The sequence below is a fragment of the Tachyglossus aculeatus genome (genome assembly GCF_015852505.1).
Source record: "Tachyglossus aculeatus isolate mTacAcu1 chromosome 12 unlocalized genomic scaffold, mTacAcu1.pri SUPER_6_unloc_1, whole genome shotgun sequence".
In the NCBI taxonomy this organism is placed as follows: domain Eukaryota; kingdom Metazoa; phylum Chordata; class Mammalia; order Monotremata; family Tachyglossidae; genus Tachyglossus; species Tachyglossus aculeatus.
In genome coordinates, this window is record NW_024044828.1 from 2,459,120 (window position 1) to 2,484,272 (window position 25,153).

At 57.6% G+C, this 25,153-nt stretch overlaps 1 protein-coding gene across 3 annotated transcripts in view; it reads left to right on the plus strand.

Annotated features, from left to right (window-relative positions):
- Nucleotides 1–25,153, plus strand: part of ATXN7L1 (ataxin 7 like 1) — a 100,504-nt gene extending 75,351 nt beyond the window's left edge. The window contains exons 4-12 of one of the 3 annotated variants that reach the window (XM_038741454.1): nt 4,015–4,237; nt 13,496–13,812; nt 15,427–15,509; nt 15,776–16,059; nt 16,829–17,021; nt 17,160–17,281; nt 17,395–18,325; nt 20,495–20,569; nt 21,717–25,153. In XM_038741454.1, the coding sequence (XP_038597382.1) occupies nt 4,015–4,237; nt 13,496–13,812; nt 15,427–15,509; nt 15,776–16,059; nt 16,829–17,021; nt 17,160–17,281; nt 17,395–18,325; nt 20,495–20,569; nt 21,717–21,758 (2,270 nt within the window). In that variant the 3' untranslated portion in view covers nt 21,759–25,153. The remainder of the gene's footprint in view (nt 1–4,014; nt 4,238–13,495; nt 13,813–15,426; nt 15,510–15,775; nt 16,060–16,828; nt 17,022–17,159; nt 17,282–17,394; nt 18,326–20,494; nt 20,570–21,716) is intronic. The other 2 variants (XM_038741455.1, XM_038741456.1) reach the window with 2 other exon arrangements.

Sequence of the window (25,153 nt, forward strand, 5' to 3'; positions counted from 1 at the left end):
TTCTGATCTGGATATGTTAAGTTTGAGGTGACAGCGGGACATCCAAGAAGAGATGTCTGGAAGGCAGGGGGAAATGCGAAACTGCAGAGGAGAGAGGTCCCGGTTGGAGATTGTAGATTTGGGAATGATCCTTTTAGAGGTGGTAGTTGAAGCCATGGGAGCGAATTAGCTCTCCAACGGAATGGGTGTACATGGAGAGTAGAAGGGGACCCGGAACTGAATCTCAAGGGACCTCCCACCATCAGAGGGTGGGAGGCAGAGAAAGAGCCTGGAAAAGGAAAGGGCAGCTTGAGAGAGAACACCCATCTCCACGCCAACTTTTCCGGGCACCCTGGCACTCGGAGATAAACGTCGCCATTGGGGGCTTCACCTTCGGATACCAAGTTTTATTTTTGATCTTCCACTTTGGCTCCCACCGCCCAGCAAGCCAGCGACCCCGGAATCTCTTCCAGGTCGTAACTGGGAGTCCTGGGGCTTGGATTATTTCTTCTCCCGCCGGCTGATACTGGAGCTCACCTGCCTTTTTCAGCCCCCTCAATTCAGTCTTTTAGAGTCTTGCTGCCGTTTCCCCGCTTCGACATAGCATTCCACCCCTCAGGAGAGCATAGGGTCTCAGTGAGCTTACAGACTGCTAATGAAATGTTAAACCGGTCCAAGTGTAATGATCCCTGTAGAACTCACCAGTCAGAAAAATGGCCACGCATCCCTGTCTTGTAGCCTTCCGTGGCTAGAAAACCTCATCGTTGCAGTAACAGAAACAGCGATAGGCACTTTTAAGCCCCTACTTTGTGCAAAACACCGTTTGGAAATCCCCTGGCCGTGGTGGATTTTGGGTTCAGTTTCCCCTATTTGCGGTTGTCTGTACCCACTGAGGGGCCGTCCCTGCCTCTGGTGCCCTTTTGGTCACCAGAGCCCACAGCCCTGCCCCCTTAGGACCGACCACCCCCATCTCGTCACTGCCCTCGGAAAACCCGGCTGGATGACAGTTGCCTGGCAGCGTCTGAGCGCTGCTACCACCAGGTACAGATCGTATTTGCATTTTCTCCTTCATGAGGGCTTTTCTAAGCAAGAGTCTAAAGTTCTAAGTGCCGCTCAGGTGACAGACACAGCCCAACCTAAGGGCTTACAATCTGAGAGTAATGGGGCTCAGGGGGTTGGCAGTAGGCCCACACGGCATGATGAAAACATAAAACAGTATAAAAGACAAAGGTGGTGATGAATCTAACAAGGGCGTCAGTGCTAGAGGAGCAGAGTTGGGGTTCCAAGCGGTTCGGTGTGGCAGTCACAATCAAGAAACAGCGTAGCCTAGTAGAAAGAGCACTGCCCGGGAGTCAGAGGACCTGGCTTCTAATCGCAGCTCCGCCATTTGCCTGCTGTGTGATCTGGGGCAAGTCTCTTCACTTCTCTGGACCTCAGTTTCCTCATCTGTAAAATAGGGATTAAATCCTACTCCCTTCCTACTTGGACTGTGAGCCCCATGTGGGTCAGTCTGGCCCGTGACAACCCCCTCGTTGCTTCAGCTGGCTGGCGGGGGTTAGTGAAGTTAGAGATTGTACAGTGACTAGAGATAATTTCAAACATTGTAGCCAGGTTGATGAGTGGGTAAAATGGGGTGGGGTAGAGCAGGAGGTTGGCGGAGTTGAATCTTGTTGTGGGCAGGGAACGTGTCTACCAATTCTCATGTATTGTTATATTCACCCAAGCTCTTAGTACAGTGCCCTGCACACACTAAGAGCTCAATAAATATGATTGATCAGTGAAAGTGAGAGGAATCAGGTAAGGGAAGGTCATAGGGACGATCCATACGGACATGAAATCCCCGAGGAACGGCGGGAGGATGGAGAAGGGGAGAAAGAATATGAGAGCGGCCAAGTTGGAGGTGGAGCCTTGCCGGGGGGCAGTAGCTAATGGGAACCAGGAATTGGAGTGAGCTGTAGAGTGGAGCGCGGGAGACACGGTCACGGTCAGGGATGCTCGTAGCAGGAGGAGGGATCACAAGCGCCCCTTCATCTGGCGGGCAGCCTCATCCCGGCGCAGTGGGATGCGCCCACCGCCTGCCGGGCGGGGGGCAAGATGAAGGGCAGGGTGGGGGTCTCCCACCTGGGCCTGCCTGAGGTTGCCACCCACTCCTCCGTCACAGAGCAGCCAGACACCAGCCCCAGCCCCAGCTGAGGAAAAACTCCCAAGGAAGGAATGACAGGTTTCATTTCCTTCCCGTGCTCAGCACTTCCTTCGCCAATAGGTCTTGCCTGGTCGTGCTCTCTCTCTGGCTCTCAGTGCCTCTCCCGATCCAGTTCTCTGCGAGCAGAGTGGGAAAGGGGACCATGTGCTGATCCCACCTCAGACCCCGGCCTACCGAGACCCGGGCCTGTCCGTGGAGGGGGCGGACAGAGCTCCCGGCAACCACCGGACCCGATGGGAAGCAGAGGGCAGCAGCCGGAATACTGGCTGTCCTCGCTCAGGGGTGGGTGAACTGAGGCCCATTTGGAGCAGGGGCAGGCCGAGCGAGTGGCCCGGCGGGACTGGTTCTGCTGTCCGGGGGGCTCAGAATATGGATTAAAGGGGTCTTCGGGCAGAGGGTGGTCAGTGTGGGCTATGTGTATGTGATTATTCGCTGACTGAAAAGTGGGCAGCCAGCTTGGGAGAGCCTTTCATCGGAGGAGGAGGGCAGGGGAGGCTGAATCTGATAGGCGTGGACCCGAACTCCATCAGTGCATCGGCTGGGAGGACCCGGCCCACCCCTCAGCTAGGTGTGATGTCACTTCTGGGGCCCTGGGAGGGCAGGCTATCAATCAATCAATCAATCGTATTTATTGAGCACTTACTGTGTGCAGAGCACTGTACTAAGCGCTTGGGAAGTACAAGTTGGCAACATATAGAGACAGTCCCTACCCAACAGTGGACTCACAGTCGGAGGTTGCTGGGACATGTAGTCAAAGGAAGCCCATCAGGACCCGCTCTGGGGCTACCGCCTGCTCAGTCTATGGGGGCCAAAACGGGTAGGGCCCCCGGGGCAGCCCACCTCCCCATGGACGGGGCCCGGGAGCCCGACCCCGGCCTGTCATCCACTGGGTGGGAGCTCATCGAGCCCCAGGAACTGCTCTCTCTTCCGGGCTAGGTGGTTTTCCCACTCTGGAGGGCATGCCCCGTGTTCAGGCCATCCAGAATCATCCATTCCAGGCCCTCGTTAGCCGAGAGCCTATGTGGTCATCAGGACCCTCGGCTTCACGGCGACCAACCTGTCGAGCCTGGTGAGAGTGTGGTAACAGCCCAGCGTTCGGGCATATCGGGCCACGGCTCAGGGCAGGGGGCTTGTTAGGGGAGACCAGTGGCTAATGGGCATTCTCGGCCTCTCCACCCCCTGCCCAAGCGTCTGACTGATGTCTGCCTTTCGTTCCCTCCCAATCAATTAAATGAGAAATAGCATGGCCTAGTGGAAAGAGCACAGGCCTGAGAGTCAGAGGACCTGGGTTCTAATCCCAGCTCTGCCACATGCATACAGGGTGACCTTGGGCACAGGTGCCTCAGTTTCCTTGTCTGACGTCCCTCCTTCTTAGACCGTTAGCCCCATCAGGGGCAGAGACTGCATCCCATCTGCTTATACTGCACACCTACCTCAGCGCTTAATACAGTGCTTGGTACATAGTAAGCTCTTATTAGTTTCCCACTGGGGCCTGCAGTGTCTTTTTTAAGGTTTCTCTTCCTCTGGACTGTAAGTTCATTGTGGGCAGGGAATGTGTCTGTTGTATTCTCCCAGGCGCTAAGGAATAATAATAATAATGATGGCATGTATTAAGCGCTTACTATGTGCAAAGCACTGTACTAAGCACCAAGTACCGTGCTCTGCACACAGTAAACACTCAGTAAGTACGATTGATTCCAAGTGCAATTGACCAGTGCTGATGCTGCAGGTTGTGTGTGTGTGTACACAGACAAGCGTACGTACATGCAGACGCATCGTATTCTCCCAGGAACGGCGGACCTTTGAGACTTGTCTCTTCTTCTCCCTTGCAGAAAGAAGGCACGGTTTGATGTGTAAGGCTTGCCCCTCTCCAGTGTCTCCGCCTTCCAACTCGAGGACGTCACTAGTCCAGGTGAAATCCAAATCCTCCGTCAGCGGCCCTAACCCTGTCAGCAACAACTCAAAGCCATTCAGAACGCCCAAAGACAATCTTCTTACCTCCAGTAGCAAACAGCACACAGTTTTTCCTCCGAAAGCGTCGAGGGATAAACCATGGTGAGTGCCGGCAGGTGGAGGGTGCCAACGTGCGGAGGTTGGCGGGGGAGACGGGCCGGGACCCGGCGGGAAAGCCAGACCCGAGATCCGGGGGGTTTGCCCCCTCGTCGGGAGGAAGGAGCGGGCTTTGTTTCGTCTCGCCCATCGCTCGGCGTTGAGCCGGGGTCGGCGAGGAGGAGGCCCTCGGGTTCGCAGGCCAGACGGGAGCCTGGGGGTCCTGGAGGGTCCGGCCAGGACGCAGCTGGACAAATGGGGAGGCAACTTCGCCGGCCCCGTTTCGGGCAGTCAGGCCTGATCGCGGGTCCGCCCGGCCCCCGGCCTGTGCTTCCGGGAACCTGCTGTGGACAGCGATGCCCGGAGGCATCACTGTCGCCGTGGCCTCGTCCACCCCCGCGGCTTCTCCCCATCCGCAGCCGGTCGGGGACCCCTCCCCAGCCCCCGGCTTAGACCCCGCGGAAAGCAGAGCGGCCGTGGGGGTGGGAGTGGCACCGGGACCTCTCCGTGGCTTCCCGTTCCCTCTGCCTGCTGCTGACTGAATGACCGTGGCTTGGGTGGGCCAGCCCAAGGGCGAGGCAGGATGGGCAGGTGGACAGCGCCACACCATTCATTCATTCATTCAATCGTATTTATTGAGCGCTTACTGTGTGCCGAGCACTGTACTAAGCGCCTGGGAAGTACCCTAGGGCTTCCCAGCCAGGCTGTGCAGAGAGCTCCGCTCGGTGTCCTCCCACCCCGAGGGGAAAGCAGCCGGAGCCGGGCCGGCCGAGCCGCCCTGAAGGCGGCGAGGTGGAGAGCTCTGTGTGGTATTTGTTAAGCGCTTACTATGAGCCAGGTGCTGGGCTAAGCGCTGAGGTAGATGCAACCTAAGGAGGTTGGACGCATGCAACCTAAGGAGGTTGGACGCAGTCCACGTCCCTTATGGGGCTCACAGTCTTAATCCCCGTTTTACAGATGAGGGAACTGAAGCCTGGAGAAGTTAATAATAATAATAACAATAATTGCGGTATTTGTTAAGAGCTTACTATGTGCCAAGCACTGTTTCTAAGCACCGGGGTAAATACAAGGTAATCAGGTTGCCCCACGTGGGGCTCACATTCATTCAGTCATATTTATTGAGCGCTTACTGTGGGCAGAGCACTGTACTAAGCACTTGGGAAGTACAAGTCGGCACATATAGAGACGGTCCCCACCCAGCAACGGGCTCACAGTCTTAACCCCCATTTTACAGATGAGGGAACCGAGGCCCGGAGAAGTTAAGTGATATACCCAAGGTCACACAGCTGGCAAGTAGAGCCAGGATTAGAACCCAGGTCCTTCGGACTCCCAGGCCTGGGCTCTATCCATTAGGCCATGCTGCTGCTAAGAGTTTCCCAGATGGCTTAGAGGGGACCATTCGCCCCTCCAGAGGCCGGGGGCAACGACCGAAGCCGATCGAATGGGAGGTGGAAGGGTGGGTCGAGGTGGGCAGGAAGGGGAATAGCAGAAAATGGGTGAAGCATCAATCAACCAATTGGGTTTATTGAATACTCTCTCTGTGCAGAGCACTGTACTAAGCGCTTGAAGGTTCAGTATTGTTCATGTACAGTAGAGTTAGTAAACACAGTCCGTGCCGTGGACACGCACCATGGACACGTACGTGTGACTTGGGAGTCAGAGGGCATGAGTTCTAATGCCGGCTCCGCCACTTGTCAGCTGTGTGACTTTGGGCAAGTCACTTCACTTCCATGTGCCTCAGTTACCTCATCTGTAAAGTGAAGATTGAGACTGTGAGCCCCACGTGGGACAACCTGATTACCTTGTATCTACCCAAGTGCTTAGAACAGTGCTTGGCATGTAGTAAATGCTTAACAAATACCATCATTATTATGATTATTATTATCAAGAACCGGGGAGACAGATGCTAAAATAAATTCTCTGGTCTTCAAGATCATTATGGGCAGGTTATGTGTCCGCCAACTCTGTTGTGATGCATTCTCCCAAGCGCTTAGTTCAGTACTCTGCACACAGCGCTCAGCAGATACCATCGGTGATGATGATAAATTGCCTACAGAGGATGCAAGAGTATAAAGATCTAGACATAAGTGCTCCCAGGCAGGTGGGATGAGTGAGTAGTTAGGCGACGAGTGGGTAGTTAGGTGAGTGGGTAGTTAGTTAGGTGATGTGGAAGTGCTGAAGCAGCAGGAGGGCCGGGAGAGGAGGGATGAATCAGGGAAGGCCTCCTGGAGGACTTGAGGGAGGGCCTGACAAGATCAGCGGCAGGAGACCAGAGAGAAGCCCGGGGGTCAGAACCCGGGCCGAGAGTCAGAAAGATCTGGGTTGTAATCCCAGCTCTGCCATCTGTCTGCTGTGTGACCTCGGGCAAGTCACTTCGCTTCTATGGGCCTCCGTTACCTCATCTGGAAAACGGGAATTAAGACTGTGAGCCCCATGCGGAACACGGACCGCGTCCAACCTCACAACCTTGCATCTGCCCCAGTGCTTTAGTGCAGTGCCTGATTTATAGGAAGGGCTTACCAAATATCATAAGATGGCTTGAGAGGAGCGAAGAGTGTGGGATAGGGCTAGAAGACCAGAATAAGGAGTGGGGAGTGTAAGGGGAGTACTCTCCCAAGCACTTAGTACAGTGCTCTGCATTTTAATTCATTCATTATTGAGCGTTTGCTGCATACAGAGCACTGTACTAAGCACTTGGGAGAGTACAAAGCAACAATAAAAAGACACATTCCCCGCCCACAACGATCTTACATACGACTGATTGATTGAGAAGTCAATGGGCAAGGGTTCCTGCTGAAAGGATCTTTCTCAGAGGTACCTGGGGAAAAAACTGGGGTGGGGAGGGGTGGCAGTTTGAGGGGAAGCCCGGACTTGCTCCCTCAGACAGTGAAAGCTACTTCCTCGCTGCACACGACATTAGGCTTCTGGGGGCCGGGGAGGAGGGTAGCCCAGGGGTAACGGCCTCGGATTCCCAGAGGCTTCAGCGGGCAGCAGAGAGCCGGGAAAGACTGACCGGATATTTGAAAAGGGTGCGTTTTGGGTAGAAGGCTCGAGAAGGAAAATTGCAGGATGGGTCCTGCCAGCTCTGGGCATGTGAGGGGCCCTGGCGGGAAGCGGGCCACCTGGAAATCAGTCCGGCTACGCCGAGGTCTGATGCACGTGGGCCCTGTGGATGCTCTTCTCTGGCCAGAGCCGTTCTAGGGAGCCACGGCCCAGTGGGGACTCCTGGTCGGAGCACTGGCAGGACATCCGCAGGAGCTTCTAGGGCCTGCCCAAGTCCTGGGTATCCCTCCGTGGCCCTGGTAGCCGTCTTTACCGACCTTCATACCCAGGCATGGGCAGAGTCCCCCTGTACAGGCAGGTCAGTCATTCAGTAGGATTTATTGAGTCCCTAGTGTCTGCTGAGTACTGTGCTAAATGCTAGGGAGAGGAAGACGCAAGAGAGTTGGTAAGCGTGACCCCCGCCCTTGGGGAACTTAGGCTCTAATTAGGAGAGATGGGGTTAGAATCAATTTCAGAGAGGGGAAGTGGTAGAGAATAAGGATGGATGAACGTTAAGTGTTTGGGGGCTGAGTATTAAAGGGCTTTTGGGGTACACCCCGAGGCCCCGTGGGGATATCTGAGGAGTGAGCTCTCACTCAGACCTGTCTTGGCGCCCCTTCTCTCCCCCAGCCCCTTCCCCGCCACCCCCAGCTGGGGCTTGGGTGCGTTGAGCTGGTGGAGACGACCCGACCACAAAGAGCAGTCGGTTCTGCCAGCTGACGGGGCCCGGGGCCTCTCTTCCGTTCCTGCCAGCAGGGAGAGGACGGGGTGTTGGTGTGCCTCGGGCTTCCGGCCGGCAGCTTGGGGGGCTGGCGGACTACGGGGGGTGCTGAGGGGACCCTCTTCCCCGGGCAAGGAGTCGGGCACAGCGGCCCAGAGGAAGCAATGCCAACCGGACCCTCAGGCCATCAGGGCAGTTACATCTAGTGGCTGATGGTTGGTGCTTCCTTCGTTTTCTTGCCTTCAAACTGAACTGTAGACGCAGCCCCCCTCTTCCCCCATCGCCCCAACCTCAAAACACCGGACCGCTCGGATTTTCCGGCTCGGCCCACCTGGGTCCCGGGATCCTGCCGTCCGGATGCAGGCCGGTCCGGTTGGCCCCGTATCTGCGGGAAAACAATCAAATCTATTGAGCGTTTACAGTGCGCAAAGCGGTGTACTAAGCACTTGCGAAAGTACACTGTCACAGAGTTATGTTGCCAACGAGGAGCTTACAGTCTAGGGGCTGGCTGGGAGACAGATGTTAAATTAAGGCTATGTACATAAGTGCTGCGGTGCTGAGGGTTAGGGGCGGGAATACAGGGTACAACCCCAAGGGCAGGGGGTGACACAGGAAGGAGAGGGAGTAGGGGAAATGAGGACTTAGTCAGGAGGGCTTCTCGGAGGAGATGGGATTTTAATATGGCTTTGAAGGTGGGACGTGAGGGTCTGTCCACTGTGAAGGAAGTTCCAGGCCAGAGGGAGGACGTGAGTGAGGGGTCGATGGCGAGATGGACGACGAAATTGAAGTACAGTGAGTAGACTGGCGTTAGAGGAGTTAAGTGAGTGTGCTAAGTTTTAGTGGAAAATCAGTGAGGTAAAGTAGACTGGGGCAAGGTGGTTAAGTGCTCTGAGGCCTGTAATAAGGAGTTTCTGTCTGATGCAGAGGTGGATAGACAACCACTGGAAGTCCTTGAGGAGAGGGGAGATGCGGACTCAATTTTATTTGTTAGAAAAATGATCCTGGCAGCAGAGTGAAGTATGAACTGGAGTTTGGGAGAGATGGGAGGCAGGGAGGTCAACAAGGAGGCTCATGTAGAGGTCAAGGTGGGATAGGGTAAGTGGGGTAAGGATTAAGGTGGTAGCAGTCTGGATGGAAAGAAAAGGGCAGATTTTAGGGCTGTTGGGAAGGTTGAACCGACAGGATTTGGTGACAGATTGAATATGTGGGTTGAATGAGAGAGATGAGTCGAGGATAATGCCAAGGTTACGGACTTGTGAGACAGGAAGGATGGTGGTGCCGTCTACTTTGATGGGAAAGTCAGGGGGAGGACAGGGTTTGGGTGGGAAGATGAGGAGTTCTGTTTTGGATGTGTTAATTTTGAGGTGTCAGCGGGACATCCAAGTAGAGATGTCCTGAAGGCAGAAGGAAATGTGAGACTGCAGAGAAGGAGGGAGATCAGGGCTGGAGATGTAGATTGGGGAATCATCAGCGTAGAGATGGTAGTTGAAGCCGTGGGAGCAAATTAATTCTGTTAGGGAGTGGGCGTAGATGGAGAATAGAAGGGGACCCAGAACTGAGCCTTGTGGAACTCCCACCGTTAGCAAGTGGAAAGCAGAGGAGGAGCCCTGGAAAGAAACTGAGAATGAACAGCCACAGAGACAAGAGGAGAACCAGGAGAGGACAGTGTCAGCGAAGCCGAAGTTGGATAACGTGTCCTGGGGTGGGGGTGGGGGGGTCCACAGTGTCGAAGGCAGCCGAGAGGTCGAGGAGAATAGGATGGAGTGGAGTCCGTTGGATTTGGCGAGGAGGAGATCATCTGTGACCTCTGTGAGGGCAGGTTCCGTGGAGTGAAGGGAGCGGGAGCGTCTGTATAGATATCGAAATCCCCTTGATTGCTGTAGGGATGGAGAAGGAGAGTAGGAATGTGAGGGAGGGATCAAAACGGTTCAGATTTTTGGAAATGGGGCCTGGGAGGTGGGTGATGTGGGCTTCAGAGGAATGGAAAGAGAGGGACGGGAGAGGTGGGATGGTGCGAAAGCAGCACTGGGGAGCTGACTCCTCCTACCCCTTTCCTGGTGAGTCTGGGGGAGTGGGAGAAGATGAGGCCCCCCTCTAGAGAGCGGCAGGGGAGACCGAGTCATCCGGAGAAAGGCAGATGTCAGTTCATAATAATAATATTTATGGTATTTGTTAAACGCTTACGCTGGGGTAGATACAGGGTAATCAGGTTGTCCCGTGAAGGGCACACACTTTGCATCCTCATTTTACAGATGAGGGAACTGAGGCCCGGAGAAGTAAAGTGACTTGCCCAAGGTCACATAGCAGACAAGTTGTGGAACCGGGATTAGAACCCAGGTCCTCTGAGTCCCAAGCCTGGGCTCTTGCCACTAAGCCACATTACCGGCTGTGCCCCAGGCACTGGGGAGTCCCCGCCTCCTGGACGGGGAAGCAGCTTAGCCGAGTGGCAAGAACACAGGCTGGGAAGCCAGGGGATGTGGGCTCCCGGCTCTACCACTCACTCTTCTGCTGTGCGACCTTGGGCAAGTCACTTAATTTCTCTGTGCCTCAGTTGCCTCATCTGCAAAACGGGGATTGAGGACTGTGTCCAACCTGATTAACTTGTATCTATTCCAGCACGTAGAACAGTGCTTGGCACCTAGCGAGAGCTTAACAGATACCGTAATTATTAATTATTATTATTATTCATTCATTCAACTGGGGTCCATGCTCGGCCCAATCCCAGCGGGGCTCCCGAGAGACCCGAGAAAAGCCAACGGCAGAACTAAGAGCTTCCGGCCAGTCCACAGGTGATCGTGGGCCGAAGCTTGGGACTTTTGTCCGAAGCCTGAGGAGAAACGGAAGGAAAGGCCTATCAGCCCCAGCCTCGGGTGCCCGCGGTGACTAAAGGGCTGGGAAACCTTATCCAGGGAGAAGCTGGATTGCTTGTCTGGGGAGACTCGGTGACCTTTCCCCAGGGAGACTCAGGGACCAGCGCCTGGGGGAGACTTAGTGATCAAGCTCGTCGTGGGCAGGGAATGCATCAGTGTATTGTTCTGTTGTCCTCTCCCAAGTGCTCAGCACACAGTAAGTGCTCGATAAATATGAATGAATGAATGACCAGTGCCCCAGGGAGACTGGGAATGCTGCCCAAGGGAAAGCTGGGAACGCTGCCCGTCGTCCAAGCCTCCGAGGGGCCATCCTTCAGGGGAGTTTCGCCTCCCCCGTCTACACGAGAGACAGCGAATCAGGCAGTGGTCGGCTTCTAGTGCCTTCGAGAACGCGCGTTTTCCAGCCGTCTTCCTCCTCACTCTCCCCACAAGAATCCAGCCTGTTTGTGTTGTTTTGTCAGGAAGGGTTTGCCCAAATTGATGCCCCCCCACCCTGACACAAACACTCTCCTCGAGGCTTGTTTTATGCCCAGGCAGCAGGACCTTCCCAAGCGCTTAGTACAGTGCTCTGCACACAGTAAGCGCTCAATAAATACGATTGATTGACGGCAGCCAGGTGCCACCTTCAGCATGCGCCTGAGCTGCCCTGTTCCCAGTCTTCACCCTATTGCCACCCACCATCCCCCAAAGGGCAGTAATAATAATAATAAAAACGATGGTGGTATTTGTGCCAGTCACTGTACTAAGCGCTGAGGTCGCTACAAGCAAAAGGAGTTGGATGTCCCCTGTGTGGCTCACAGTCTCAATCCTCATTTCACCGAGGAGGGAACTGAGGCACAGAGAATTGAAGTGACTTGCCCAAGGTCACAGAGCAGACAAGTGGCAGAGCCGGGATTAGAACCCAGGTCCTTCTGGCTCTCAGGCCCGTGTTCCATCCACTACACCGTGCTGCTTCAAAGGTCAGCCTGTCAGCAGCCTGGAGGGAGGGGGCTGGACCAGTGGGTCTCAGTTAATCAATCAATGCTATTTATTGCATGCTTAGTACATGTAGAGCATCGTACTAAGCGCTTGCGAGGGTACAGTACAGCAGAATTAGCAGACAGGGTCTCCTGAGGTCCTTCCCGGAGTTTCCACTCTTCTTCCTTCACAGGCCTTGTCCTCCAAGACCCAGTTAGGGGGTAGAGCCCCAAATCCCTTCCCCTATCCTGGTTAGGGTTGGAGTCCGGAAGCGGAGGCTTTTAATAAGGGGCCGGGCCATCGCTTAGCCAGCTGAGAGAGAAACTGAGGCCCAGAGGCACCCAGAGTCCTGGGCGGTCGCAGTCTGCTAAGGCAGGTCACCAGGGTTGCACCCTGACCGAGCTACTTGGGTGGGGGGCCCTCTGTGAGGGGGTGTCCCTGGGGCAGTGGCCGCCCAGCCTGCCCAGTGCAGAGACTGTCTCCAGGAACCCCACAGGTTGGGGGAGCATTGTACAGACCCACTCTCCGTTTTTTTAGTGGTATTTGTTAAACGCTGCCTGTGTGCCAGGTTTGATAAGCTAATCAGGTCCCTGTCCCATGTGAGGCTCACAGTCTTAATCCCCATGTACGGATGAGGGAACTGGGGCCCAGAGAAGTGAAATGACTTGCCTAAGGCCACACAGCACACAGTGTGGCAGAGCCAGAATCAGAACCCTGGTCCTCTTGATTTCCGAGCCCGGGCTCCAGCCACCGGGCCATGGTGCTTCTCCACGGTGCGTGTGGCAGTCCATTGAGCGGCGGCCTTGAAGCGTTAACTCGAGAATCGCTCCTCAGCCAAGATCAGTCCTTGGTTCCTGGGAATTCCAGCTTTAGAACGCTAACCTGGCTCCCGTTCTAGACTGTAACCTGGTTATGGGCTGCTAGTCCCGTTGGATTCATCGTCTTCTCCCAGGCGCCTAATACGGATCGTAAATGCTGAGTAAATACCATCGATTGAGTGGTTTGTCCGAGCGAAGCAGGTATCCGGCCAGGTAGAGCCGGGGGTACCCGGAGGCTGGCGGGGAAGGGAAGATAAGGCAGCGTGGCTCAGTGGCAAAGAGCACGGGCTTTGGAGTCAGAGGTCATGGGTTCAAATCCCGGCTCTGCCAATTGTCAGCTGTGTGACTTTGAGCAAGCCACTGCACTTCTCTGTGCCTCAGTTGCCTCATCTGTAAAAAGGGGATTAAGACTGTGAGCCCCACGTGGGACAACCTGATCACCTGATAACCTCCCCAGTGCTTAGAACAGTGCTTTGCACCTAGTAAGCGCTTAATAAATGCCATCGTTATTATTATAAGGGGGCACTCTCCAGGGAGAGAACAGTGGGCACGCAGGGGGACACCACCCATCGGAGAGACAGGAGAGGAGACCAGACCAACCCGGCAGGGTGCTTGGGAAGGGAGGGAGGGCCGACCCCCTGAACCAGAGGTGAGCTGGGGGGAAAAGGCCGGACCCTGGCCGTGGCTCAGCTCGTTCCCTGATGGCTGTGGGCCAGAGGCCCCTCCGCAAACAGCAACCCTTAGGTATGGCGGCGGCAGAGAGGCCAAAGGAACGCTTCGGAGAGGGCGGGGTGGCCCGACCATGGGACTTCCTGCCGGCCAGAAGTCTGATTTTGCCCTTTCATTTCTTTTCCAGCGTTCCAGTGCCCGTAGTCAGTTTAGAGAAAATTCCTAACCTGGTGAAGGCCGATAGTGCCAACGTCAAAATGAACGCGACCGCCACCCCCGCGGCTCCCTCCTCCTCCTCCTCCTCCTCTTCCTCCTCCTCCTCCTGCTCCTCCAACCCCTCGCCCGCCCTCGCGGCCCCACTGGGTGCCAAGCCTGTCCTCCTGCCCAGGCCGGTGCCCCCGTCGCCGGAGAAGGTCCTGAACGGCAGGGGTGGTGCGACCCCCGCCTTAGACAGGAAGCACCAGAACGGCACCAAGGGCAACAAACCGTACAAGAGGCTGGCAGGTAGGTGCCCCGCCCGACTGACCCGCCAGGCCCTGAGCCTCGGTTTCCTCCGCACGGTCCCCTCTGACCCCTCCCCGTGCCCGGGACTGGGACCGGGACCGAATCTCTGCTGGGCTCAGTGGCCGGGGGACCCCGGAGGTGACGGAGTGGTGGGAGCCGGACCCTGCGGTATGAGTCACTGGGCCCAGATAATAATAATTGTCGTGGTACTGTTAAGCGCTTACTCTGTGCCAAGCACTGTACTGTGCGCTGGGACGGATGCAGGATCATCAGATTGGGCCCAGCACAGTATCTGTCCCACCTGAGGTTCATGGTCGAAGTAGGAGGGAGAACAGCCTGGCCTAGTGGGGAGAGCCCCGGCCTGGGAATCAGAAGGACTTGGGTTCTAATCCCAACCCCGCCACTTGTTTGCTGTGTGACTTTAGGCAAGTCGCTTCACGTCTCTGGGCCTCAGTTCCCTCATCTGTAAAATGGGGATTTAGACTGTAAGCCCCATGGGGGACAGAGACGGCCTCCAACCTGATTAGCTTGAATCTGCTGTCGGGCTTGGTACCCCCCCCCGCCCCCCCAAAAAGCAGGTGTTGAGTCCCTATTTTCCCGATGAGGAAATTAAGGCCCAGAGCAGTTCAGTGCCTTGCCCTTGGTCCCCGGCAGGCCGGGCGTCCATACTCTTCCAATAAGGCCACATTACCTCCCAGTCCTAGCCATGGTGGCAGGGCCGCCTTGGACAGATGAGGGGGTCCCGGGAGGCCAACCAGGAGGAGGCGTCCAAATTCCTTGCAGGCAGGGTTTGGTTCTGGGAAGAAGCAGAGATGGGGCTCAGCAGATACGGTGCCATTGGGTGGGAGCGGGCGTCCCCCAGCTCCCGGGATGCAGGCTGGCCCTTGGGCTCTGGGGGTGGGGGGCTGGCCCCAGTCCCCTTCCCTCCTGCCTACCTCAGGGTTGGGCACTGGTGCCCCACCCTCTCCGTGCCCAGGCCACTGCTCCCCACGGGGGCCCGTAGGCCCGGACCAAGAGCTGGCACATCCGAAGAGGTGGCATGGCTGTTGAGGGGGCTCCTGCTGCCCTGTGAAGCCCTGGACTTGTTGGGGAGGAAGGAGCCCCAACTGCCCTCCCCCGCCCTCTTCCAGATTCTTCCTTCGGCCTCCCTCTCCCCCCGTCCTTACCCCCGGAACTGCCTGGAAAGCCAAGTCCTTAAAGCCTCCGTGTCCGTCAGTCTGTCTCTACGCAGGCAGACACCCTGCCCCACCTCCCCTGCAGACAAGACGAGATGGGGGTGGAGGGGGACGGCCGTCTCCTCTTGCCCCAATCCCTGAGGGTGGTGGGAGTGGAAGGTGCGTGGCCTAGTTTGCCCCTGGCACAGTGGCACTGACCTCTCACCTTTCAGGTGGCGATTCGACCCTAACGGTGATTCCAACCAAGCATTTCTTGCCCCCACCCCCACCCCCCAGGCCTCTCCTGCCGCCCGCCGGCCCGGCTCGGAGACCCGGTGGCTTTGTGGGAGACGGGGCTGACCCCCTGGGCCCTAGAGGTGGGAGATGTGGAGCACTCTGGGCGGCCGGGGAGAGGCCGGCTACCGGCCGGCTGTAGTCATCGTTTCTCTTTCCCTCCCAGAGCGAGAATTTGACCCAAATAAGCACTGTGGAGTGTCGGACCCCGAGACCAAGAAACCTTGCACCAGATCCCTCACCTGCAAGGTGATTTTCTGACGCCGCCCTGCTCTGGCCGGGCTGGGGACGGGGCACTGACCCGGGCCCCCCAGCCACCAGCGGGGCATGCCTCTCCCCTGGGGATGCATGTACCCGCCTCTCTGCCCGCCCGCCCGCCCCCTGCCCGACCCCCGCCTACTTTTCACCTACACCCTGCCCACCCCCAGCCCACTCCCTGACTCCCGCGGGAGGGCAACGGACCAGGGGTCGCGCCGGGCAGGGGGCACCGGCCTCAATCCCTCCCTCCTCCGCAGACACACTCGCTGAACCACCGGCGGGCAGTTCCGGGCCGGAAGAAGCAGTTCGACATCCTGCTGGCCGAGCACAAGGCCCGCTCCAGGGAAAAAGAGGGTTCCAAAGACAAGGAGCATCTCCTGCCGCCGCCACCGCCGCCGGCGGGGCCGGGGACCAGAGACGCGCACCAGAGCCAGCCGGTCCCGGGGCCGGACCCTCTCGCGGGAGCCGCCTCCACCTCCGGGCCGGAACCTAAAGTAGCGTCTCCCGCAAAATCTAGACTGCCCAATTCCGTACTTCCTCGGTAAGCCGGCGTCTGGGAAAGCCCCCTGCCAGGGGGCGGTGGGGTGGCCCGGGTTAGCGCTCCGGCATGCCGGTCCACTGAACGGGGACCATGGGATAGCACCAAGGCCCAGGGAGTGGGTATGAGAGAGAGAGAGGCTGGTGGGCAGGTGTGTGTGTTTGTGTGTTTGTACTGAGTTCCTTCACTGACCTTCCCTGGACCATTTTGGAAGTGAGTCGGGCTGACTTGGGGGTGGAGCCGTGTTAGCGAGCTGAAACGGCCCCCAGGGGCCCGGCGGAGAAGGGGTTTGGCCAGCGACTGCCCTTCGGGGCACGGCGTGTCTTCTCCAAGGGCGGATCCCTGAACTAGGCTCGATGGACTACAGTGGGGGCAGCGGGCCGGGCCAGAGTGTGGCAGGAGCGGGGTGGGAGGAAGCGGGAGTTTTCTTCCAGGTCCATTGTCTCCTCCCTGGTCACTTATAGGTTGGTGGTCTCCTGTGCCTTGAGGGTGGGGAGACGAGCCCCCAGGTTGAGCATGGAGCCGTCCAGGCTGGGGAGCCCCGAGCCCTCTGGTGATCTTGGCTCTTTGTGGGGGTCTCGGTCTCCCAGCGGGCTCTTCAGGAAGAGGAGGGCCAGGGCCCGCATGGCCGGCTTAGCCCCCCAGCATCTGCTTTTAAAGTTGGGGGACTATCGGGGGGTCCCACTCTGGCGGCGGTCAGGCACACCAGCTGGGTGGGGGGTGCCAGGCGGCGGTGCTGATGCCCTCTCCGGTCCCCCTTCCCCACCCCCAGACCATCATCCGCCAACAGCGTCAACGGCTCCAGCTCCTCGACCCACGGCGGCTTCGGCCCCGAGCTGCCCCTGCCCTCCCTGGGCCGCGACCTAGCCAGCCGGCTGTCCAGCGACGAGGGCGACACGGAGGGAACTGACGAGGCGGAGAAGCTGGACTGCCATTATTCCACGCATCACCCCAAATCGTTTGGGGTGGGTCTCGCCCTCTCCGTCCAACGCGGGAAACCCCGGCTGCGGTGGCGGGGGGTGGGGGTGGGGGCAGCTAGGCAGCAGGTTGGGGGTGGCAGGCCCGTGCCGCTGGTGCCCAGCCGGAAACGTCTCCTCTCACAGTTCTGCTCGTTCGGGAGCCGGCTCATGGGCCGCGGCTACTACGTGTTCGACCGCAGATGGGACCGGTTCCGACTCGCCCTCAACTCCATGGTGGAGAAACACTTGAATTCCCAGATGTGGAAGTAAGTCGGAGCGGAGGGCCCGGGGCGGGGGCTGGTGTGGGGTAGCGGGCGGGCTCCCCTGCCCGTTCCCCGGCTGACCTCGGGCGTCTCCCTCTCGCGTCTCCGGTGGCCAGGAAGATCCCCCCCGCGGCCGACAGCCCGATGCCTTCGCCGTCGGCGCCCCTGCCCACCCCCGGCGCAGCCTCCTCCGTCCTGCAGCCGTTCAGCAGCCCCACTGCCGCCTACCTGTCCCCCGCGCCCGTCAGCGCCCGGATCACCTCTCCGTACCTGATGGCGCCCGGCGGGCTTGCCGGAGCCCCCTTCGGCACCCCCTCGGACGCGGGCGCCCTCGGACCCCACCCGGCGGCCTTCCCGCAGGCGGCCGCCGCCTCTCTGGGCATCCTGGACTGCGCGTTCAAGGCCCCGGCCGCCGTGGCCCCCGTCCCGGCCGCGGCCCCCTCCCCGTCCCACAAGCCATCCTCGAAAACCAAAACCAGCAGATCCTCAAAAGTCAAGGACCCGGCCTTCCACGGCGACGAGGCCGCGGGCGGCAAAAAGCGCAAGCCACCGCCGCCGTCCCCCTCGCCCTCCCCCTCGCCCTCCCCCTCGCCGTCCCCGTCCCCGTTTTCAGGGCCCCACAGGAAGAACTGCGTCTTGAACCCCAATTCCACCTTGAACTCGTTCCCGGCCCCGTGCTCCTACAACAGCCTGTCCGCGCACAGCGCCAACAACGGGACCGGCGCCCTCAGTGCCAAGCTGGAGCCCCCGGGGCGGACGGCGGCCCTCTCGGGCGGCTCCTCGGACTCGGCCCTCCGACGCCTGGGCCCGGGCGGGGGCGGCGGGGCGGTGGAGGCCTGCAACCTCGCCCTGGCCGCGCACCACGCCGTGACCTCGCTGCCGCTGGCTTTCGACAAGGCGGAAGGCAAGAAGCGGAAGAACTCGAGCGCGAGCGGCAAGGCCTGTAAGATCGCCAAGATGGCGGGCATGAACAGCGTTCATCGGAAGAGCCCCTCCAGCCTTATCTCGCCAGTGCCAGACCCCGCGAACAGCTCCGTCCCTCGGCAGGTAAGGCCCGGGGGCCCTGCCTCACCCGTCCGGGGGTTGGGGTCGGGGGGCAGGGGAGGACCTGTGAACAGGGAGCCTATACCCCCGCTCTCCCCAGCGGGATCCCCGCTCCGCCGCCCCTGATCATCCTGGGCAGGCCGGGAGGTGAGAGGCGACAGGGCACGGAGTCTCCGTGCAGGCCTCGCGTGGGGCCTTCGTGTTGCCGTGGCCACCGGCAGACCCCGCTTCCTAGGACACTCGTCGGGCCGGGGGCAACCCCGCAGGCAGACGCCCGATCCTTGGGGGCCAGCCGGCTGGGACGGGGGGCTTGGAGACTGAGCCCCTCTCAGACAGGAACTCCCTGTAGCCAGGCCCCACTGGGGGAAGGGGTCGGTGGCCTCAAGCCTTCCGCCTGCTGCCCCAAGACTGGCGAGGACCCTCGTGGTTCCCCAGGGAGGGGAGGGCAGAGGAAGGGTGAGGTCGGGCGAGGAGGAGCCGGGTCGATGGAGTCGGGGGCGGGCCATTCAGTCGGGCCGCCCTGAGCTGTGACGTGCGTGGTCTGTGCGGTCATGGGTCCGAGCGGTGATTCCCTGCTATGGCACAGGGCACGCTGGCTGCGGGCGGGATGAAAACCAGAATGGGTGGGAAGGGTCCGGACAGTCTGGGGGAGACAGAGCAGGCCTGAGAGGAGTGGGATCGGGGAGCGGTACTGAGTTTGCGACACTGAAGCAAACAGTTACCTCAACCGCCGAAGGGGATGCAGTACCCGGTCTCCCTCCTACTTAGATTGCGAGCCCCATGTGGGACAGGGACGGTGTCTGACCTGATTAACTTGTATCTGCCCAATCACTTCGAGCAGTGCTTGACATGTAATGATAATAATGAATGATAATAATAATTATGGTATTTGTTAAGCGCTTACTATGTGCCAAGCACCGTTCTGAGCGCTGGGGTAGATACAAGGTGATCAGGTTGTCCCACATGGGGGCTCACAGTCTCAATCCCCATTTTACAGATGAGGTAATAATAATAATGGCATTTATTAAGCACTTACTATGTGCAAAGCACTGTTCTAAGCACTGGGGAGGTTACAAGGTGATCAGGTTGTCCCACGGGGGGGCTCACAGTCTTAACCCCCATTTTACAGATGAGGTAACTGAGGCACAGAGAAGTGAAGTGGCTTGCCCAAGGTCACACAGCCGACGAGTAGCAGAGCTGGGATTAGATCCCACGTCCTCTGACTCTTTCCACTAAGCCACGCTGTACATAGTAAGCCCTTAAATATTATTAAAAAACAAAAAAACAGGACTACAGAGCAGCATTGAGAGGAACGGGACGGAGCAAAGCCAGGCCGAGGGGATTGGGCCTGAGGGGAGTGAAATTGAGGGGAGCGCAGGATACTCCAGGAATCATTTCTTCAGCTATGCCAGCCTGGCCAGCATCGTCAAATTCCCAACCGTGAAGCACAGAGGCAGGGGTGGAGGGCCTGGGTCGGGATAGAGAGCAGTCAGCCCAGCTGGGATGCCAGCAGGCTGGACTTGGGGGGCCCTGGGGATCCTGGGGCATCTGAGACGTGAGCTGGCCGAGGCAGCGGCAACAGCAGACTGGCACAGCGAGCTGGGGATCGTGGGCCTGGTTCTAAGCGGAGAGTTTTGCCATCGTTCACACCTGAACTCCTCCTGCTCTCCAGCCTTTTGGACTTGGAGGCCTTCACACTCACAGTCTGTGTGCACAGACCTACTCCCACCCCTCTCCCAAGGATGCCCAGCCTCAATCACCAGCACAGTCCCCCTCGCTCTGCCCCCGCAATGTCTGCCCGTCCAGGCCCGGGCAGGCAGTGGGCAGACAGGACGGGGTGGGCGAGGGTGAGGAGGTGCGGGTTGGGAAGGTGAGGGAGGGCAGCCGTTGGCGGAGCCGAGCTCCCCCCGTGAGGGATCCCGGGGCAGGAATGGGGAAGACAGGGGCTGTGTCACCCCCCTGCTCTCCATCTTCCAGAAGGCCTGAGGCCGGACTTCAGGCTTCAAGGTACAGACACGAGTTCCCTGCTTCTCCTGGGAGGACTTTCTTCCACCTCCCGCTCTCGAACCCCCCCCTCGCGCCCCCCGCTCCTCTCGCACCTCTCTCCTCTCGCACCCCTCTCCTCACAGAGCCATCCCGGAGCCTGAGGGTGGCTTTATCGGTATCTTTCAGGTTGGAAAAAACAGCAGTGTAGCTTTCTCCCAATCCAGCACGTCCAGCACGTCCAGCCTGGGACACAACCGGCAGGTGAGTGACCCGGTGGGGGACCAGTTCGCCCGCTCCTCTGAGGAACCCGTCGGCTTCTTTGGGGCGCAGTCGGGGGCTGGGACGGCTCCCTGGGGGCTGACCCCCCAACTGGGAGCACGGCAAGAGCCCCCTGGGGAATCTGAGGGCCGGAATCCAGGGCACCAGCTGTTCAGATAATTGGAAAAGCCATAGTGGAAAACCGGAGTGGGATCTGATGATGATGATGACGGTATTTTGAAGCGCTTACTTTGTGCCAGGCTCCGTTCCGATCGCTGGGGAGGGTAAGCGCCTAGCACAGTGCTCTGCACTCAGTAAGCGCTCAATAAATATGATTGAATGAATGAATACAAGCTAAATCAGGTTGAACACAGTCCACGTTCCACGGGGGGCTCACAGCAAGAATTATTGAAGCAGCATGGCGTAGTGGATAGAGCACGGCCCTGGGAGTCACAAGGTCGTGGGTTCTAATCCCGGCCCTGCCACTGGTCTGCTGTGTGGCCTTGGGCAGGGCTCTTCAGTTCTCTGGGCCTCAGTTACCTCAGATCTGTCAAATGGGGATTGAAACCGTAAGCCTCACTTGGCACAAGGGACCGTGTCCAACCCGATTGTCCTGTATCATCCCCAGCGTTTAGTACAGTGCCTGGCACATAATGAGAGCTTAACAAGTACCACAATTATTATTATAATTATTATTAATCCCCAGCTGGGAGCTGGGATTCGAAACCCACGCCTTCTTGACTCCCAAGCCTGACTCTGTTCATTAGGCCACACTGCTTCTCTGTACCAGGCCTAGCTAGCCTTCGCCTCTGCCTGCCTCCACCCCAGTCAGCCTCCACTCCACCCAGAGCAAGGCTGCTCTCACCGATCCTGATGCCGTTGCCCACAGCAGGAGAGCCACAGGAATTGGTCCCTGAGCCGGGCTCTGAGGCAGTTCCAGCTGTGGGGGTCAAAGCATTTTCATTCAGCGTGTCGCTAGCCGTTCGGCCCCCTGGACTGTTGCCCTCCCCTGCCCGGGGGGCCGGGAGGGGGGCCCCGCGGGTCAGTGGGGACGGGCTGGCATTTCTGCCCGGTCCAGCCTACAGAGGATGCCCAGATGGGAAAGGCAATGTGGAGTTTGACCGCGCCCTGCTGCTCCGTTCTCTCCTAGAAGACTTCGAACCGGACCGGCAGAATCAGGACTCTTCCATGAAGCAGCCAGGACCGGTCTCCGGTTCCAGCTCGCCCGTCCCCGTCCCACCTCCCCCGCCCCCACCCCCAGATGGCCGCGGCGGCATTACTGCCCGGGCCCAAAGGCGGCCCTGACCTTCTCTTCAGCCTGTGGTTCATAAAGGGAAAAAGTGAATTTAAGGTTTTCAGAAAACTGTACGAGCCGTTTGTTTCCATTGTTCGCTCGCGCCGCCCGCCCCTTTGGACTCTCTTCTCTGGACGTTGCCGGCTCCTCGGTGCCGTCCGAGTGGCGAGCCGGCTTTCGAAAAAGGAGGACTCCTGCCCGGCCTCTTCCTCCCCGGGGAAGCCGGGACCCGGCCTCTCCCGCGGCCCTCCGCCGCTCCTCGCCTTCGACCGCTCCCTCAGCCTCTTCCGCGGCTTCTCCTGCGGCCTCCTCCTCTCCTCACTTTGGACCTCGCCTTCAGCCTCTCCCATAACCTCTCCCACGTGCTCACTTCTGACCTCCACCCCCCTCCCCCTGCCTCTCCTCCGGCCTCAAGGGCTCCCTTCACCCCCTTGGCCCTTCCCACCGTGGGCACAGAGGAGTCCCGGCCTCCTCCGGCAGTTTGGAGCGGAGGCCGGGCACCCGGGGCCCTCCGGTCGGGTTTCTCAATCCGGATTTCAGCTTCCCATCGGGGCCGCGGGTGTCATCTGCCGCTTCCGGGAGCCCTGTGGGATCCCAGCCGCCGTAGGAGGGCAAGGAACGGGGCTCTGCCCGGGTGATCTGGGGGAGGGCTGGAAAGGTGGCAGGAGGGTGACGAGCCGGGGTGGAGAAGCGAGGCAACGGGCGGGTGGGCTCATACCACTTGGCCCCCTTCCCCAGGCAGGCCTCCCTGGTTTTCCCACCGCTTCATGCTGGTGCCCAGGACCCCAGACCCCTGGGTGGGAGGGGAGGAGGCCGACGGGTTCTGTGGGCGGGGATTTGAGGTTGGTGAGTTCCCAGCTCCAGTTCCATCTTCGCGCCCCCGCAGGGGACGGGGGAGGCCAGGGGGAGGACGCAGGAGTTAGCGGGGAGTCTGGGCAGGGGAGAGGGGCTATTTGGTTTGCCCCAATGCCTTTTCCTGATGCCTTTCAATTGAGCCACAGTCTTGGGGGTCCGAAGGAGTGGGCGCTACGGACGGCTCCACCAACCCTGCCTGTGATGGCCAGGTCCCCACCGCGTGGCTCTGAGGGTCATCCCCCTGAAGGGAGGCAGGCAGGCTCCCGTTCTTCCTCTCTCCTTCCCTCCCTCCTTCTTTCTTTTCTCCCTCCCCGCCTCCCCTCGTCCCCTCCCCGGGCAGGCCGAGCTACCGCTTGGCTCCGTCACCTCCCAGGGCGGGCTCGCCGAGGCGCCGGGGTGACCCTTGTCGTCGTCGTCCTCGTCGCTGGATCGCACTGACAGTGTTTCTTTCTCACGGGGTCCCGGGACCAAAACTGAGAGGGCCGGGTTTCGGGCTTGCTGGGGGCAGTGGGGGCAGTGGGTTCTGGTTTTAAATAAAATCGACAACTTTGTATAATCAGGAGTTGAAAACGGGCACCGGGACATTTGGGCAGAGGAGTTAACTCTTATTTCTACAGTGTTAAAAGTGCACTTATATGCTGGTTTATTTAGTACGTCTTGGGGGAAAAGAAGAGATTGCAACTAGGAAGGAGATTGTTACTGTTTTTCTTTTTTAAAAAAAGGCTTAAGGCAGATTTTAAGACTTATAAAATGTTGAAGCAATTATAAACAAGGCTAGACCCTTTGAAAAAAAGTTTAGAAGATATTCTTAAAGTAAATTTTTATAGTGTTAATTTTGTAATAATTTATGTTTTACTATATTACAGAGCTAACTGACCCGAATAGTTTCAGAAACAATGTGAAACTTAGGAAAGTTTGAGCAATGTTTATATTTTTAAAACGTTCTTTGAATTATGTTTTTATTGTACATTTCTTCAAACTGAAAAGCGTGTACATATCTTGGTTATTTTTGCACAATTTTTTTGTCTTCAGTTTTAGGAGCAGAGAAGTCTGTTGATTTTTATAATTTATTTTGAGTTGTACAACCTGCAGGAGTTAAAACAGGAAAAAAGAAATCTCCAACACGGCGACCCTCTGTGCTTCCTGGACTGCCGTCGTTTATAGCTCCGGAGGGAAAGCGAAGGTTTGGAGATTTTCGTGGCTGCTTCTGAGAATCTGTCTCCTCGGTGACTCAATGAGCGCTTCAGGAACTGTCTGGGTTTCTACACCTCTCTCGGCTGGTGAGCTCGGAGGGCGCGAACCGCCAACCACCACCGCCTCTGCCCTTCCGAACCCGCTCTGCCCGCGACCAGGGCGCTTCTGGAAAACCTAGCAGAAAGCGAAACCCACACACAGCCCCACACACTTCACCGCAGACCGTTGGCTTATTTTGTGACGGATTGGAGTTTTCAGCATGAGAAGTGAAGTGGAAATAAAAGGGTTTTTTTTTTTCTTTTTTGTTATTTTTTTTTCTTTTAATGGAGCAAAACTGGATCGGGGCCTCACGAGCGGGCTAAAGTGTTGCCCTCTCACCCGCCTCCGACCCGTCAGCCATCTCCACCTCCCGCCCCCAACCCCTCGCTCCCTCCCATCCCGTCTGCCTGAAGATATTGTGATTTTTGTCTCCAGCAATAGAAGGCTCAGAAGCTTTGGTTGTTCCACATACGCAATGCATAGACCTGTCAGCCATAAAAAAAAAAAGTGACTTGGAAAACTTGTATGCCTTCTTTTGTATCGATGTACCGATTGTAAATAATGCAGATCGACCTTTGTAGAGAATAGTTTATACAGCATATTCTATTATTGCTGATTCTCAGTGAACTGTTGTTTTAAAAAAAAGAAAAAAAAGACATTTTTCTATTTACACCTTCTATTTTGTTATGCTGTTCCCCGTGGCACTTTAACAAAACTCTTTGGGTTTTGCCTAGCTGGTCAGCCATGGGAATATTAAATAACTGTTGTTGCACAGAAAAAGAATTTGCACCTGCTCTCTTGTGCTTTCCTACTACAGATTTTAGAACCTTTTCCAGAAGACTTTTGAAGACGCATGTCCAATCATTCGAAAACAATGCCATATTGTAGAGTGGATTTCTTTTCTACGATCCATGTTTTGTAACACTAAGTATTTTCATCCTTTGTCCCGCACCTTTCTCTAATAGCCCTCTCCGGTAGAATTCATTCCACGCTTGTGATAATTGTAAGCAGAATAAATGTCTAAAGTCGGTGTAAATAGTAAATCCTACAGCTTACAGTTTTAAAGGAGAAGAAGCAGCAGACATAGCTGGATCTGAGGATACTGCCGTGGTTCAGTGTCGGGCGGGGAGGAGATTCGAGTGAGCGATTGTATTTTGGGGTTTTGCTTTCTTTTTTTTTTTTCTTTTTTCCTTTTTTTTTTGGTA